This window comes from Falco biarmicus, chromosome 3 (genome assembly GCF_023638135.1).
Source record: "Falco biarmicus isolate bFalBia1 chromosome 3, bFalBia1.pri, whole genome shotgun sequence".
Taxonomy (NCBI): Eukaryota; Metazoa; Chordata; class Aves; order Falconiformes; family Falconidae; genus Falco; species Falco biarmicus.
In genome coordinates, this window is record NC_079290.1 from 106,325,720 (window position 1) to 106,342,811 (window position 17,092).

General features: G+C 55.4%; 1 protein-coding gene across 3 annotated transcripts in view; it reads left to right on the forward strand.

The window, feature by feature from the left end:
* Positions 1 to 17,092, forward strand: part of MEGF6 (multiple EGF like domains 6) — a 107,225-nt gene that overhangs the window by 87,290 nt on the left and 2,843 nt on the right. For all 3 annotated transcript variants that reach the window (XM_056332289.1, XM_056332290.1, XM_056332292.1), the window contains 22 exons: positions 443 to 571; positions 737 to 871; positions 1,230 to 1,364; positions 3,877 to 4,002; positions 4,872 to 5,003; positions 5,400 to 5,528; positions 5,934 to 6,065; positions 6,481 to 6,609; positions 7,246 to 7,374; positions 7,902 to 8,030; positions 8,826 to 8,954; positions 9,197 to 9,325; positions 11,464 to 11,592; positions 11,955 to 12,083; positions 12,736 to 12,867; positions 13,864 to 13,992; positions 14,599 to 14,727; positions 14,906 to 15,034; positions 15,223 to 15,351; positions 15,867 to 15,995; positions 16,088 to 16,216; positions 16,728 to 16,859. In XM_056332289.1, coding sequence (XP_056188264.1) covers positions 443 to 571; positions 737 to 871; positions 1,230 to 1,364; positions 3,877 to 4,002; positions 4,872 to 5,003; positions 5,400 to 5,528; positions 5,934 to 6,065; positions 6,481 to 6,609; positions 7,246 to 7,374; positions 7,902 to 8,030; positions 8,826 to 8,954; positions 9,197 to 9,325; positions 11,464 to 11,592; positions 11,955 to 12,083; positions 12,736 to 12,867; positions 13,864 to 13,992; positions 14,599 to 14,727; positions 14,906 to 15,034; positions 15,223 to 15,351; positions 15,867 to 15,995; positions 16,088 to 16,216; positions 16,728 to 16,859 — 2,859 coding nt within the window. The remainder of the gene's footprint in view (positions 1 to 442; positions 572 to 736; positions 872 to 1,229; positions 1,365 to 3,876; positions 4,003 to 4,871; positions 5,004 to 5,399; positions 5,529 to 5,933; positions 6,066 to 6,480; positions 6,610 to 7,245; positions 7,375 to 7,901; positions 8,031 to 8,825; positions 8,955 to 9,196; positions 9,326 to 11,463; positions 11,593 to 11,954; positions 12,084 to 12,735; positions 12,868 to 13,863; positions 13,993 to 14,598; positions 14,728 to 14,905; positions 15,035 to 15,222; positions 15,352 to 15,866; positions 15,996 to 16,087; positions 16,217 to 16,727; positions 16,860 to 17,092) is intronic.

The window sequence follows — 17,092 nt, forward strand, 5'->3', positions numbered from 1 at the left end:
CCTCGTGGATTACTTTCTCATGTATGACAAACTTCCCTCCCCAGCGCCCTGCAGGGCAGGCTTCTAGCACGACCAGCATTCCCGTTTCAAGCGGGGTGCCGAGCTGACGGGTGCCCTCGAGGCACCTCGTATGGCTGGAGAGAGGCAGCAAGCGAAATGCGCTGTGCCACTGGGTGCAAGGACAGGAGTGCCAGATACTGAAGTAATCCTATTTCGAGCTGGTGCAGGGACCTGCTCGCTCTTACTGTTACCTGATGGCACAAGCGCGCTCCTGGTCAGAAAAGAAGCCGGCCACCTTTGCGACACTTGCTGCATCCTTTGCCTAGGTTCATTTCTGGGGTTGTACAGCTTTGATTTTGCTGCGTTTTCTGTGGCGTGCCGGAAAGAGAATGACAGGCTGAAATCCGCTCATCTTCCCAGAAAATCCTCTCTCTATTACTAGGGTGCCCAAAAGGATTTTTTGGGAAACAATGCAGGAAAAAGTGCAACTGTGCCAACCGGGGTCGTTGCCATCGGATTTACGGAGCCTGTCTGTGCGATCCTGGCCTGTACGGACGGTACTGCCATTTAGGTATGCTTGTCCTTGCCTTTTTTATGAGAGAAATTATTCTTAGATTACAGCCTTTTCTAGGTACCACCCCTGGCAAGGGCCGGTGTTGGTGACAAAGCTCATGTCCCTTGCCGGGTGTGATTTAGCCGCGCAGGTCACTGACCAGCTCTTCCCCTCTGCCCCCAGCTTGCCCGAAGTGGGCGTTCGGCCCCGGCTGCTCGGAGGAGTGCCACTGCATGCAGCAGAACACGCAGGACTGCGACAAGAGGGATGGCTCTTGCCGATGCAAGCCTGGCTACCGTGGCAAGCGCTGTGAGATGAGTGAGTTGCCGAGAAGCATTCACAGAGCATCGCCCTTCCTCCTCCCGCAGCCTCTTTTTTCCTAGCTGGTTTTCTGGGGGCAGTAGCTCAGCTCACTTTCCACCCTTGGAAGGTGTCTCGCCTCTTGTTTAACTTAAGAACAAAACTTAGTCACGTGAAATTAGCGGGCAGAACCTGCACAGCTGGGTGGGAGTGCCTGTGTGTGTGGACGGTGGACCTCATCCATCCTGCTGTGCCCAGCTGTCAGCTCGGGAGGGTGCTGGTGAGTGCCCATCACTGCAAGCTGGGGCTGCCTGCTCTTCCAGGGTCGAGTGAGTAATGCCAGATGTTCTTTCTTTTTCATTATGATTGTTAACAGACTGTGACCCTGGCTATTACGGGGATGGCTGCAAGAAGAAATGTAGCTGCCCTCCTGAAGTGTCCTGTGACCACGTCACCGGAGAGTGCTGGAAGGAGTGTCCCCGGGGCTACCACGGCGAGAACTGCGACCAAGGTAAGGCAGGGGCCGTGCCAGGCCACCCGGAGCGTGCTGTAAACTCATGATTCCTCACACATACCACCTTTTTCTTCACAAAACAACACCAAAGGGCTTCCAGAATTCCTCCCGTGCTCTGCCCCCTGGCCCAGTGCAGTTGAGCGAATGCACGAGGAGCTGAAATGCCTTTAGAGGACACACGAGCTGCCGTTGCAGGTCGGTGTAAAGTACTGCAGTCTCTTTGAGGCAGGGAAGCATAATGAGCCTTATTCAGAAAAGGAGAACAAGGTCTTACTTTATCCTGCTACTTGGGCATCTCAGCTTTTGTAGATAAAGGTGATAGATCGATACGTTAATTAGATAATTATCTTTCACCCCCCTTGATATCTTGTTCCTTCCAGGCAATCAGTGCCCAGCAGAACAGTATCATATTTTCCGTTCCATTCGCTATTCCATATTGAAACTCTATTTGATCTGCAAGCAGAAAACTTTACCCTCCATTTACATTAGGGTTTGAACTGCCTCTGCATGAACCTCCGAGCAGTCTTCTGCTCTTTGTGTATGCCAGTACTGAACTGCGCAGCTCTGTGCGTGCAGCTGACGCTCGGGCTCTGAGACCGCAGCTTTTCAAGATCCCGGAAGATGGCTGGGGTGTCAGAGAGTTTGCCTTTGAACAAAGGTGTTTTGGGCGAACCTAAAGGCAGTGAGTCACTGGCACGAGGGGATGATTACAAAACATGAGCACGGTTCCTGGAAAATAACTTCTGCCAGCCTCAGAGCTGCCCAACGATTGAAAAACCAACCTCCTCCTCCTCTTGTGAGGTTGCTTCCTTCCGAATCACACTTCAACTGCTTGGATCCAGCAGAAAATGCAAAAGGTTGGACTAATGAAGTCCGCCCTTGAAGACAGACTGCATTAAGAGGCTTGTGAGGGTCAGCACCTGAATTTTGCTTCAAGCGTCCCAGCAGTTTCTGCACTAACTTAGGTCTAACCAAGCACTCCATCCACACCCAACCCAAAAGTTACAACCATTAACCAACCTCATTAAGCTGCTAGCACATGATTGCCTTGCATAACACCACAACTGATAGAACATAGCTGCTCTGCGGTCAGAACAAAAGCTGCAAATGGGCACAAAAAGTTCCAGTGCAAGAAAGTGCTAACAGAGCTGAAATAGCATTAGGAGGAGAGGTGTGAGCAGCTTTTGCAGGGCTTGTGCCCCCTTGCAGGGGTCCCGACAGCCCCAGAGCCCCCCCGACGTGGCGGGATGCTCCTGCCTCCAGAGCCATGCGGCGCCTCGGCGGGCTGGGTGCTCTTGCTCGGGATATTTTTAAAAAGAATAAGAAAGGAGCTTAAGCCTGTAGGGGGGAGTCACAGGAAATAACACAAATATTTGTATAGAAATAGTAGGCTCTTGGCTGTTGTTTGGATCTGGAAATTATTAAAGGGTGAAGACAAACATCTGCCATCAATTAGCAAGGAGGAGGAATAACAAAAACTCCACTGTGTCACTTGAAATCTACGCGCTGGTGTGCTTTTCCTCCGTGCGTTGTGAATGCTGGTGTATTTGCATCTGCTAGAGCCTTACAAAACATTGGCTTCAGTGAACAAAAAGGACTGCGAGCAATGGAGCTCTTCTGGGAGACTCAAAATAGGATTTAAGGATCTTTGGGACTGAGGCCCTCAGTCTGCACGTAATTAGCTGGCTGCTAAATTGTATCATTGGGTACAAAGAGCAAACCCAGTGTTCTGCTATCAGCAGTACCACCCTGGTACTCAGAGCAGGGGGAAGGAAAAGCCCTTACTCCTCCTGCCCTGTGAGGATGCTCTGTCTCTGTTGCTTCATGTCAACGTACCCGCTGCAAGCCTTGCTGCTTCTTAAAAGGCTGGCTTCCAGATCCTGGAGACATTCGGCCAGGGCAGTAAAAAGCCCTCACAGCATCTTATAAAAGTCAAGGGATGCTCGGGGTTTGGGGGCTGTGAGCCTGGTGTGCTGCAGCCCAGCACAGAGAGAGCAGGGTGGCTGGGGTCATGGCCCGGGGGACGAGCGTCTGTCTCAAGGCAAAGCAAAAGCGTGTCTTCCCTGTCCTGTTCCCTGGCGGTGGGTGCCTGTAGCAGGGCTGCAGCACGGCCGGGGCACAGCCTGCGGGGTGCAGGGCAAGGGAGCGGCTCGTTCTGCAAAATCGCCTTCACAGGTCGGAGACCACTTTAGCCTCAGCTGTTGGGCATGTGACCGGTTGCTCTCGTATGAAGAACTGCTTTTTGAAAGGACAAGCAACAGCAGAGAAGCGATGCTAAGACAGGCAAATCAAGGCAGTGGGGTGAAATGCTAGAGGTGACCCATGTGCGTGACAGGGTCCTGACCAGGACCGTGAGCACCGTTTTCCTCTGCAGCACAGGAACCTTTCACCGCTCAGCTTTTCCTTACGCAGCCAGAGGCTCCTTTGCTGTGTGGCTCTGGTCAGCGATACACGCTTGGGAAAGGTGGCTGGGGAGGGAGCGGTTCTCACCTGGCTCTTTTCAACGCAGAGTGTCCGGCGGGGAAGTTCGGGGCGGGCTGCCGGCAGCCCTGCTCCTGCCGGGGAGCACCCTGCGACCGGAGCACGGGGCAGTGCCTCTGCCTGCCGGGCTGGACGGGACACGACTGCGGCCAAGGTGAGGAGGCAACAGGAGCAAATGGGCCGAGGTAGGGATTTAGGCATCTAGCCATTATTTTTCTTTTGCTAGAATTAGTTTTAAAAACGTCTGGTGCAATTAGAATCATCTTCATGGAAAATTAGAAAAAATGCAGCTTTTGGTGGTAAGTCTTAAACAATAGCCTCAGCTAGCTTGGCTCTGCTGTTGAAGCTGAGGGAAGTACAAGTAAACATGTGCAATAAAAAAAGATGAAGATCTTTCAGTTGTTGCAGTCCTTAAAATAGGAAAGCAGTCTTCCTCAACTAATGTGTATTTTTAATTGACTGCACCATATTACTCTTTAACTTCTGGAAAACCAGATAATTCTAAATTAAAAACTTGTACATGATTATATAGTATTACAGCAGCTGGAAGATATTGGCCATAGATAGATGTCCTGCTCCTAGTGGTTTGACTGAGCAATAAAACGACACATGCACAGTGCTTACCATGCCTTGGAGCAGCTGGGGAGCAGTTAGACAAGGATTCTTGCCCCAGTTCTATCAGTTCTTAGCCTTCTGCTTCATCTTTGCAACTAAAAGTGGATCTGGGAATGCTGACTAACATGTGACAGCAGCTGTGAAGACCCTTTGCCAGCAACACCATTTCCGAGCAGGGAGCCCTTGAGCTCCCCACAAGTAGATGCAAATCCAAAATTGACATGAAAGTACTGGAATGAGATCAGAATAGCACTTACGAGGGCTCACACACTGTTTATAAAACAAACAAAGCGTTGTTGTCCTTGCTAGTATGAACAAGAAAAGGGAACGTGTTTCTGTGCACCAGAAAACAAGCGTTTCCCTCTTACGCCTCGGCTTGCGTGTCCTCTCTCCCTGCCCATGCTGCAGCCTGCCCTGACGGGCGCTGGGGCCTGGGCTGCCAGGAGATCTGTCCTGAGTGTGCAAACAACGCCAGCTGCGACCCTGCCACGGGAGCCTGCCTGTGTCCACCTGGCTACACCGGCCGCCGCTGCCAGGATGGTGAGTGCCATCTTCCATCGGGTCCCTCACGCCGCGGCGGCTGCCTCCAGCTGGGGTGAGGCTTGTTTAGGTGGACCTGGAGGAGCTGCTTTAGCAAGCAGAGCATCCAGCTGCTGACCAGGCACCGCCACATTCAGCAGAGCAGGGCTTGGCACTGCGTGTGCCTTCAGGGCATGGGCTGGGTTCTTCCCTTGAGGTCCCTCTGGTCCTCACAGCGGTAGCTTTGGCATCAGCAGAAATGGGAGGTAAAACCGTAACCCCTCATCCCGCTCAGCGCCACGCTGTGCCGAGGAGCATCAGTGCTCATGGCCAGGTCCCCTGGGGTCAGTCAGGAGGGAAGCCTTTGCCGTGGTGTTACGGCACCCGCCTGCAGTCGGTCCATGTCTGTCTTGGCAGTGTGTCCGCCTGGCTGGTTTGGCCCAGAGTGCCAGCTAAGCTGCAGCTGTGGGAACGATGGGCATTGCCATCCTGTGACCGGGACGTGCAGCTGCGCACCTGGCTGGACGGGGCACAACTGTCAGAGAGGTATCGTACCCGCTGTTCATTGTCCATCGCTTCTAGAAGGTGCTGACCTGTGCAAAGCTATGCCGTCCTTTGCTTCCTTGTCACCATCATGCTGTGCCAGCCAGAAAAATCTGAGATCCTTTAGGTGTCTCCAGTCTGTCCTGCTGGTGCCACCGGGTGCCACTTGCCTTGCTGCAGCGGGCTTGCTTGCAGAATGAATTCACATCAACTACGTTCTAACGTAGCACCTGCTTTCACTGTCCCACTGGGTTTTCTGAGCTCCAACAGCCGCATTTCTCCTTCTGCCCAAGCGAGCAGTTGTGATCAATGGGAACAACACCCCGAGGAGGAGGCAGTGCTGTGCCAACGACAAGCTGAGCCAGTGGCACGCTCGCTGCTAAGGGTTGGTTCCCTCCTGTGTTTCAGCCTGCAATACGGGTCGCTGGGGCCCCGACTGCACTCACACCTGCAACTGCAGCAACGGCGACGGGAGCTGCAGCGCGGAGACGGGGCAGTGCATCTGTGAAGCTGGCTACACGGGCAACCGCTGCGAGAAGAGTGAGTGCTGCCAGCCGGCCGCCCTGCTGCCTTGAAACCCAGCCAGGCCGTACAGATGTGTTTGCCAGGGGAAAGGCGTTGGAGAGGCGGGCCGGGAGGCTTCTGCCTTCTCCCTGGAAAGGCAGCAGAGGAAGCCGTGGTGCAGATTTCTCCCACGGTGCTTCTTGGTTTGGCCACAGAAGCTCGGTCCCCGTGCCCTGTCAGTGATGCTGCCAGTCCAGTCCCACCCTGAGGGTGGCTGGGTGACGTGGGTGTACATCTGTAAGGGGTAGGGTAGAGCTCTCTGGCTGCTATAAAAAAAGCAGCTGCCAGATACTGTTATTCCATGCAAAGCCCGAGCTCCTGCCTTAGCACAGCTTCCCAGCGACACCAGGGAAGGACAGGCTTCTCAGTCTCATTTGCTTCTGCTTGCTAGAGTGCCCGGAGGGATGGTTTGGGCTGAGCTGTCGGCACCGGTGTCAGTGTGACAATGGGGCTGCCTGTGACCACGTCAGCGGCGCCTGTACTTGCAGCCCAGGCTGGCGAGGAACCTTCTGTGAGCACGGTAAGTCCCTGTGCCCGGGGAGGAGGCAGTGGCAGCAGCTCCCACAGACCGCGGGCTCCTTGCTGGCAGGGTCTGTACTGCTTGTCTGACTTTGCTATGCTGTTACAGCAAAAAGAATCCCTCGGGATGGTGATGGGGAAAACCGCGTGTCCGCAAGCTGCTAAGTCTCTGGTTCTAATTCTGAAGGAAGAAGGTTTAGGGGAAAAAAACCACCAAAAACAAACCAACCCAACCCCCCCACCCCCCCCAACTAACAAAATGTAGAAGTAAATGCCCAGCTGCCTTGGCCACCCATGTGCATACACGCGTTGCACACAGGGTCTTGGAGCAGCCTCTCAAAGGGGTCCCTGGGTGCAGGGCTCTGGCTCCCCCCACCAGCCTGCTTGGGCTCTTGGTGGTCAGAAACGTGATGCCGTTGCTCCTCTGATCCACCACAGCTTCGTCCTCTACCTTGACCATCCATAACGGACATGCATCCCATCTTCTCCTGCCCTGCTTGCTGCAGGGAGAGCTGTTAACAGGTGGCTGTCATGCAGGCACAGCCAAAAGGCTACCAAGGGGCATCCCTTCTCTGCTGGGGGATTTCCAGTTCCCCGTACAGGCATTTTGTGGGGATTTCTCCTTTGTTTTCCACAGCCTGTCCTGATGGATTTTATGGGCTGGAGTGCCGGCAAGCCTGCGACTGCCTGAATGGTGCCCACTGTGACCCTGCAACGGGCCAGTGCCGCTGTCCCCCAGGCTGGACCGGCCCCCGCTGCGGCCAGGGTAGGTGCCCCACAGCCTGGCCCCCCCTGCTGTGGCGGGGGACGGGACGGGGGGAGGCAGGAGCAGCCCTCCAGCCAGAGCTTTCACTGTCTTTTGTGCTGCTGGAGCAGAGAGACCAGAGGTTTAGGGGTCTGCTCCCCATGTGCGTGCTTCTCTGGGTGGAAGTTAATTCTCTGTGGCAGGGCAGCTTTTGGGTTTGGAGAGGGACTTGCAGGGGACTCTGGCTGAGCACGTTGTTGCTGAATGTGATGAGGGCTTGGGCATCCAGCAAAACGCTTTCCAAATAGATAAAATGAAGTAACGCTGACGATAACAAGTGTCCACGTTTGGCTGGCAGCCATCTGTAGCATACAGCTGTAGTTTCCCCGTAGCACCGTAAAAACCAGCTTAGGCAGCCATCCACGGCAGCCACGCACCGGTGTGGGTTCCTCTCCCGGATGAGTGCATTTGGGATGGTTAGTAGGAGTCTGGCTGGTGTAATTCATACCTGCTACCTAACAGTTTTGCCTGCTTCTGCTCCCCCGAAGTGTGCCAGGAGAACAGGTATGGCGAGAACTGCAGCCAGACGTGCAACTGCTTCAATAACGCTACCTGCAACCACGTCAGCGGCCGGTGCCTGTGCGCAGCCGGGTGGACGGGACCCACGTGCCAGCAAGGTAACGCACCTTATGGCTGCTTCCTAACTCAGACTGCCGGCTTACTCGGCCAGTGTGTGCTAAAAACGGCATTTCTCTAGGTGGGTCAGAGTTTTCGATGAGTAGTGACTACCAAAAGCCGAGACAGTATGATAGCAAGGCCAGATTGTAACCAAGATGGTAATTAGCTGTGTGGTGCTTCCTGATTCATTCACAAAGAGAGAAGCCGAATTTGCCTTCTCTGAGAGCACCAGAAATTGCGTGGACTTGCAGTTTTGTAGCAGCACATAAGAGGAACATCTTGTTCATCCGCTGCACTGAGCGTTCTGACACCAAGTCAGTGATGCCTTTAGGCACAGCTCAGTGAAACTCTGCACAGAACAATTATTCATGTGCTTAAATGGCTTTTTTTCTCTGCCAAGCACTGGCACTGTCTGGGTCTCAGAGAGGAGGGTGCTCTGCAGCTCAGGACCAAAGGCTTTGGCTACCAATGGAGCATCTCTCCTGGCTGCTGAACTCTCCCAACCTTTATTTTGCATATTTGCCACCACCAGAGCTAAGAGGCTCTAAAAGCACCCGGTCCCGTGTGTCATCCCTGACTCTTACCTGAGCAGGTTAAAATACCAAATGTCTTTATGCAGGCAGCTCGGCAGCCTCAGGGTGTTGCTGGCTCCTCTCCCTGCCTCTCATCGCAAGAAATAAGGGCTTCGTTTTATATCGGGCTGTCCACCTATTGCCCTGGCAGGTGGCCAGAGGCATGATGCTTGCCTTCGGAGCTGGTTTCTGACTGGGGTGTTTGGCCTGGTTTTCCCTCAGTGTGCCTGGTGGGTTTCTACGGGAGGAGCTGCCGCCAGCGGTGCCTCTGCCAAAACGGTGGCACGTGTGACCCTGCCACAGGGCTCTGTGCCTGCCCCGAGGGGTGGACAGGGCTGGCCTGCGAGCTGGGTGAGTAACGGTGCGTCAGCAGTGCCACAGAATGGGCTTTGCCACAAACGGGTCCCATTTTGGATTTGTCTTCCACCGGGGAGTGACGTGCTTGGTGCGGGTGGTGTGAGCTCATGAGTGAGGGGGGTGGGGGTCCTTCCCCGTGCGTGTCAGGGGAGGTGGGTGTCAGAGTGGGGTCCTTCCCCGTGCATGCGCGGGGAGCTGGGTGTCAGGGCATCCTTTCACCGTGTGCCTCCTCCCAGAGTGCGCGCAGGGGCAGCACGGGGCGGACTGCCGGCAGCGCTGCGAGTGCCATCACGGAGGGCTCTGCGACCGCCAGGAGGGCCACTGCACCTGCCAGCCTGGCTGGACGGGCAAGAAGTGTGAGAGCCGTAAGTGGGGGCACAAGGCGGGGTCCTGGCCATGGGTACCGCATGCTGATGGTACATCAGTGCTGCACGAAGGGGTTCTGGGGACCGGGGGGGCGGTTTAAGCAAGGACATAAAATTTGGGTTTCAGCATGCAGAGGGAGCTTGTGGGTGCCATGATTCTGGTGGGTGCTCTGGTTTTGCCCACCACTGAGCTTTCGGCTTTCCTTTGAGGGCTGTCCTAAAAGCGATGAGGCACACAGAGGCCACACAGCAGCCTGTGGTCATGCCAGTGGGAGAGGGATGGCGTCCCCAAAGGCACAGGCCCCATGGCATCCTTGCAGAGCTGCAGGCTCCAAGCAGGGATGTAAGGCAGGACCGCAATCCCCCCCCCACTACCTGCACAGTGAAACCAAAATACTGAGTGAAGGTCTTCCTGTGGCCTGTTTATTTTAATAGCAACAAAAGATCATCGCCTTTCCATTCTTTCTTCTGCACTTCCCTGTATTATGGTGGCCATAAATGCCTGGCTTCGGTCCTAAGCCCCAGCAAATAATTACATCTGTCATTCAGCCGGCTCCTGTGTTCGCCTTATCTTTAACTGTAACACATACCCTGGCAATCCCTGTGCTATGAGGAAGTGTTGAAAAGCCTGTTGGCCTTACTAAAGAGCAGCAACAGGGACTTTGAGTATCAGCACGCCAAGAAGAGATCCACAAGGTTCTTCCCTTTCAGGGGTCATGACACCTCAGCCTGGCATATTCCTTATATTGTGGTGCAAAAGGCGCGACCGAGTCCAATGCCGTTACTTGTTGGCTTCAGTTAGCTGCTGCTGTGGCTGCCCTTGGCCGCATCGAAGTGCTCTCAGGTTTCCTGCTGGGGATGTCCCCCTTCACAGGCTGCCAGCAGCGTGGCTGGCAGCCACAGAGTCGAGCTACCAGCTCACCTCACCGGCCAAGGGCGAGTAGCTGCATTGTGCTGCATCCTCGGGCACGTCATCCCCTCCCAGCATCACAGCACGCGCTTCCAAAACCCTGCACCTGGAACCCCCAGCAGCCAGGTCCCTCTGCCAGGGTGGAGGTTATAGAAGACGGGTGTTTGGAAGTTTTGGCTTCCAGGTGCCCCTGTGGTCCTGGCCATCACACCCCGGGGACTTTTCCTGCCTCACCCTACCCACAGTTGCTTGCACTGAGCTCACCTGCAGGGCCACTTTTATAATTGCAATATAAATGAACTAAAAATCTCACCCGCAAATGCAGAAATTATATGATTTAAAAAAAAAAAAAAATAATCTAGGCTCCCCTCCTTGGCTTCCCACAGAGCTGTATTTCAAACTGCGTGTATGTGCAAATATCCGCCTCGCTGTGTGCGCGGTGCAGCCGCGCTCTCACCACAGCTGCATGTACAAACTTGGCCCTTGTGTGGACAAGTAACCTGTTTGGACAGTTGTACAGGGACTGACTGCCTTTTTTTTTTTTTTTTTTTTTTCATTCATTCATGAGGCAGAAGTGAAAATTAGATTCATAGATTTTGCACCTGCAGTTGCCGACTTCTGCATAATTCTGGTGCTGCACACATTCTGTTTTGCAGCTGCTTTAGAAACCAGGTGCCTCTGACAACGGGAGAAGCAGCAAAACTAAACGATTGCTGCCGTGATTAAAATATACTGTTCTGGCACCCAGCTGTCATTAAACAGTGCCAGGAATAACACTTGCAAAGCCATGTGGTGCAGCTAAACAGAGACTTTCACATCGAATGAGGTGACCTCCAGTGGTGCCTCCTGCTCGCGTACCCTCTGCAGATGTGACCGGTGCTGCTGCCGAGGCAGTCGTGCTCCTGCATGCCAGCAGCCGCGGGCACGCGTTCAGGGCTGGGCACTGATTTCCTGCACCATACGTGCCATGGGGTGAGGGTGGGACCACCGTCCTCCCCGCACTGCCCATCGCTGCCAAACCAAAGGCGAGACCGTCTGTTGGCTCTGGCCATGCCACTTCCCGGAGCAATAATGCCGTTGCAGGCTGGCCGATGTCACCAGCCTTGTCACAGCACTGGCATGAAAGGGACAGAAAGTGTGAAGTGTGTGCCTACAGAAACTGCAGTGAAAGAAGACCCACGTCACCTTTTTTGTGTAACTTGTCTCTCCCATGTTTGCATCTCTGAAGCTTGTCCAGAGGGGCTGTTCGGGGCACGCTGCGAAGAGCACTGCGACTGCGGGGACAACGTGTCATGCCATCACGTTACTGGTGCCTGTGATTGCCCCCGGGGGTGGAGGGGCCGGCGCTGTGAGAAAGGTGAGCCAGCACCCCATCAGCATCCCTTCGGAGCCAGCACCCCCTCGGCATCCCTTCGGAGCCAGCATCCCCACAGCAGCACGGCATCCCTTCAGCTGTGGCTCAGGACAAACTGAGGCTCCTTCTGGAGTCTGGGAAGGAGAGAAAATACGTTTTTAATAAGAGTTACAAGTTGTGGCAACGCGTTTTGAGGATCTGAGAGCCTGGCCTGAAAGAGGCTTTTGGGTTGCTGCAAAAAATGCTGTCTAGCCAGGTGCTGAGGGCAGGAGCTGGTTCTTGGGCTCTGATACCTTTCGAGCATTGACACTAACTTGAAAGCCCGTCAGGAGACTCACATCTCTGGGTTTTTTTTTTTCCCACAGCCTGCCTGCCGGGTTCGTTCGGGAAGAACTGTGCCAGTCGCTGTGCCTGTCCCCTGGGAGTGCCGTGCGATCACATCACTGGCCGCTGCGGCTGCCCGCCGGGCTTCACGGGCTCTGGATGTGAAAAATGTACGGAGGAGGCAGCGATCCTCTTACAGTTCTGCTGACAGGCTCTGGGACATGACGGGTCAAGCAGTTGCTACATAAAATAGGGGGCGGGGGGTGGGGGTGGGGGGGGGAAGACAACAAGAAAAAAAAAAACCAACAGCAAGCTGTGCCAAGGAGCAACTCACATTTTGGCAGCTGGGTGCATGCCCACAAAATGTTAGCAAAGCACAGGGAGCCAAGTGGGAAATCAGAGCTATGTATTTATCCAGAGGATTAGCAATAAATCAGTATTAAAATGAGCTCCTGTGGGTATGAGCAAGTCTGGAAGAGACATAGGCATGTGAGCACATTCCTGACCCAGAGGATGGGCTGTGTTTGAGATGCCTGTGTGTGGATGGAAGCTTGCAGGAGTACGAGGGTCGGTAGGGCCAGCACTGTAAAAGGCATCTAATGCCTTTAAGTACTCGGTTTTCCTTTCAAGCCAGGTCTTCGGAGTCAAGGAACCATTTGCGTGTGGGTCCCTTTGCGTTTTGAGTAGCAGAGAGAACTTTCGCTGTCATAAAAGCAACTTCCTAAATCCTGGCTTAAAATAAAAAAGGGAAAAGAAATCTGGCACAGAGGGGTGGGATAACTCCCGCTAAGCAGATCACCTTGGTGCCCTCTCTCCTGACAGCCTGCCGGCCAGGGACCTTCGGTGAGGGCTGTGGTCAGATCTGCCAGTGTGCCGGAGCCACCCAGGAGTGCCACCCAGTCACCGGGGCGTGCGTCTGCCCCGCTGGCTTCCACGGTCCTGCCTGCCAGCTGGGTGAGTCCATGCTCCATTCCTCCACCGCTTCGCAGACCTTTGCAGTTTGCTGCGCTTCGTCCTGGAAGCACAGTGCCGGTGCTGGGAGCACTGGTGGCGCCAGTGCCGAGCCATCACCCCCGATGCAGGGGACGGTGCTGGGCTGACCGCCGGAGAAGCCTCAGCTTGGGGAGCAGCCAGCTTGCTGGAGTGGCTTTGAAGCACAGGTTTGGACGGGTTGTCTTCCCTGGTGTCTTGCCATGTTGCCTTTGTCCTCAGCAGCACGGCTGAGGTCTGCTCTCATTCTGTTCTTACCACTGCCCAGCTCTCACAGCTCGGGAGCTGAATCTGTCCAGGCAAGCGTTTTCTTGCTCCCTTGTCCAAGCCCAGCCCTGCGCACAGACGAGAGGCTCTGACCTCTGCAGTGTCTCTTGCTGAGTGATTTGCAAGTAGGAGTTCAACTAAACAAAACATCATTCTCATCTCTGCTCAGGCTGGATTTTTTTGCTGTTTTCCTTTTAAATTGTGGGATATTTACCGCCTATTCAGCAGAGGGGTTCTGAACAGTCCAAAACTGTCTGGTGGTGTTGCTTCTTTGCCATGAGGCTACTTAGAAATGCTTTGTGGGGTTGTCTTTGGCTCCTGCTAAAGACCAGCTGTCGCATTCCTGGGTGCCGGCGTGTGCTGCCGGGAGGGCAGAGGCACCTGAGCATGGAGCTAGTGTTGGCTGTGATGTTTGGGGCACATCTGGCACAATCAGGTCATGGAAGGGATGCATGCGAGTCGTGTGCCCTTGACGCATTTCTGGTTGACCCGTTCAGTGCTTTGGAGCAGCTCTGTGCTACAAAGTGGATCAGAAACCCATTGACTGTACCAGCCAGGCATGAACCTGCTTCCAGCAAGAGCTGTCTGATGAAATGGCTGTGCGAATCCATGTGGTGGGGTTTTCCAGGGTGTTTGGACTGCTTTCTCATCTTTTTAGGGACTGAGGCCATTGTTTCTTTTCTTTTTCTGCAGAGTGCTCTCCTGGCTGGTACGGCCATAACTGCGAAAGGCCATGCAAGTGCAAGAACGGGGGCCTGTGTGACATTACCACGGGGATGTGCCACTGCCCGGCTGGCTACGTCGGTGCTGACTGCGGTACTGGTGAGTGCCTGGGTCAGCCAGAGGGGACATGAGCTGGCAGGAGTTTCCTCAGCAGAAGGTCGATGGTGGCAGATGCAAACCCTGCACATAGCCAGGTTGCTGACCCTGTGGGAGATGAGAAGCGTCCCAGTGGCTGCCTCTTGCATCGGCCCATCAGCAGGAAAAAGCTCCTGCTCTCACTTTGCAACCTGCACTGTCAGCAGTGCCCTCCCTGCTTCAGCACGGAGGCTGGCGTATGTAGTGCCACCCTCGCTGCGGGAATGCAGTTGCAGCTGATGTCCTTTGCTGTCAGTCTTAACCACGGAAATATTTTCTTGCTCCTTTTGTTTTATGCCAAAATGATTTCTCCCCTACGAAAGGCCTGAGACATGAGCCTTTGCATCATGCCATCACTGTATTGCTGTCTCCCTGCTAAAAATGCTTTGCTGCTCCGGCAGAAGGAAACCTAACAGCTCTTCCCCTGGCCTGCCAGCCACCCTGTGCACTAGTGACAGGGCTGCAGACTCCTCTGCCTCCCCGCTGAGAAGCCTTTCCTTTCTGGGGCTTCAAACGTAGCCAGCTGTGCTTTGGCATGACCAGGGCTGCTCAAGGTTTTCCTCCCGCCAGGGTGCCCTGCTGGTCGCTATGGCCAGGACTGTGCTGGGGTGTGCTCCTGCGGGGAAGGTGCTACCTGTCACCCGGTCACCGGAGACTGTGTTTGCCCACCAGGGAGAGCTGGTCCCGCCTGTGAGCAAGGTAAATACCAGCTGCAGGGTCATGCACTGGGGCAAGCAGGCATTTCAGGCAGTGGGTTGGAAAAGGTCCTGAGCAGGAACCTGTTTTCTTGCCCAAAGACCTCTGCCTGTGCTTGGGCATTCCTGCCCGAATTGCGCCATGCTCTGTGTGCCCACTGCCACTGCCTCTTGTCCTGCAGGCTGTGAGAAGCACCGGTACGGGGTGGGCTGCCAGCAGACCTGCTCCTGCCGCAACGGGGGGCTGTGTGATGCAGCCAACGGCTCCTGTTTGTGTGCGCTTGGGTGGACGGGGAAATCCTGTGAATTAGGTAAACCTGACTTGAGTGCATTGTCCTTCACCAGCCCAGTAACTGCAGGGCTCGCTCAGTCTGTTTCATACCGGGTCCAGTTTCTGTTATCCCTGCCTGTGCCTGTTGGCCTGACCTGAGGCGCAGGAGCGGGGCCGGGGCCGGCTCGCTGCCCGCTGAGCAGCTCTGCTGCTGCATCTCCCCCGCAGGATGCCCGCCGGGAAGGTACGGTGCCAACTGCCAGCTGCGCTGCGCCTGCCTGCACAACGCCACCTGCGACTCCCTGACGGGAGCCTGCCGCTGCCCCGCCGGCCGCTACGGGCCCCTGTGCGAGCACAGTGAGTTGTGCCCATGGAAGAACCTTTGGCTTTGCGAGGGGCGGTTGTTTTCTAAAGCTGGTCTGGAGGGCAGGACCATGGGACAAAGGTGTGACCTGCTGCAGTTGCACATGTGGTGGCATGCGCCGGTGGGCTCACTCTTACTGGTGTTCACAGCGAACCCGTCCCGGGCGGCAGAAGTAGTTGCAAGAAGGTAGTTTCTGTTCTCTCCGTGAGATTGTTGGATACAGAGGTGCTGTTTCAAGGCAGCTGGGTGTGCAGGTCACCACTGCGCAGCTTGGTGTGGGGGTGCTGAGCAAACCCTTCGGGGCTGAAATGCTGTGCTCTGCATCTGAGCATCGCTGCGGCTTGGTCCCCGGCCACTGAACAACCGCAGGCGTCTGGGCACTTGGAGAAAAAGCTCGCTGCTTCTCTCTGGTGGGCTGATGGAGGCTTTGCTGCAGAGGCTGCCTACAGCAGAGCCTGAGTTCCACCCAGCCGTGCTTTAATGAGCTCTCCACCTGGCTCCGTCCCAGGTTGTCCTCCGGGTTTCCACGGAGCTGGCTGCCGGGAGCGCTGCGACTGCGAGCACGGAGCAGCCTGTGACCCAGCCACCGGTCGCTGTCAGTGTCCTGCTGGGTTCGGCGGCGAGCGCTGTCAGTCAGGTACCCCATCCTCCTCTGGCTTCCCGAGAAACAAGTTGGCTCCCAAGGTGAGATCTCATAGCGCGTGTGCCGTATCTCACCTCTCAAAACAGCCTGCAAGGAGGGAACGTACGGCCAGGGATGCCAGCAACTCTGCGACTGTGTCGGTGATGCGCCCTGCGACCCGGCCACGGGGCGCTGCCTGTGTCCCCCAGGGAAAACTGGCCCCAAGTGCAGCTCGGGTGAGTCAAGCCACAGCCTGGGGCAGTGAGAAAGGGGAGCGGACAAGAGGGGCACTGACAGTAAGCTAGGAGCCCAGTCATAACGTGGATGCAAAACCCCTCTTGTTGGAGCTGAATTCGTGTGGAAGGGGACTTTCTTTTTTGTGTGCGTCCCCTCAAAGAGTAAGAGGGCATCTGAACAGTGGTAGTCACCTCTCCAACCTCACTTTGTAGTCAGATCTGAATGCAAATCCTCCCCCAGCCTCCAGTGCCTTTGTATTTAGATCGCCAGACTCAAAAGGATGAGGGGCAAATGCAGAAGGGCCACCTTGTTGGCCTGGGAATGCTCTGATGTCCTGTATCACCAGGGCTGAAGAGCAGGCTGGGGCAGGGGCAGGCAGAGCTCCCCGCCTTGTGCCCTCGGCCGCCACTGCAGGCTCTGGCTGTTGCACAGCGGGAACTGTCTGAGCATTTTTGCTCAGCCGCAGAAGCTGCCAGCAGCGGTCTGAGTGCCTCTCTGCCCCCTCACTAGACTGCCGGCCAACCAGGTATGGCCCCGACTGCAGCCTGATGTGCCAGTGTGCCCCCAGCAGCTCCTACTGCAACGCTCAGAACGGCCAGTGCCTCTGTCTGAACGGGTACATGGGGCCGACGTGTCGGGAAGGTAATGTATAGGCGCAGTGAGTACCGCTGAAGGCGCACGGTGGGGGGATCCAAATGCAAAAGCAGCTGCTGTGGAGGATGCTGCGGTACGCGTGCGTGGGCTGTGGTGCATGCCCTGGTGGGCTGGTTTTGGCAGTGGCACTATCAACTAAAACAAGTTATGTGGTGTAGCACCTACCTCTTCCCAAGGCCCTCATTTGGTATGATTTGTTCACTGTCACCCCAGCCATGAGG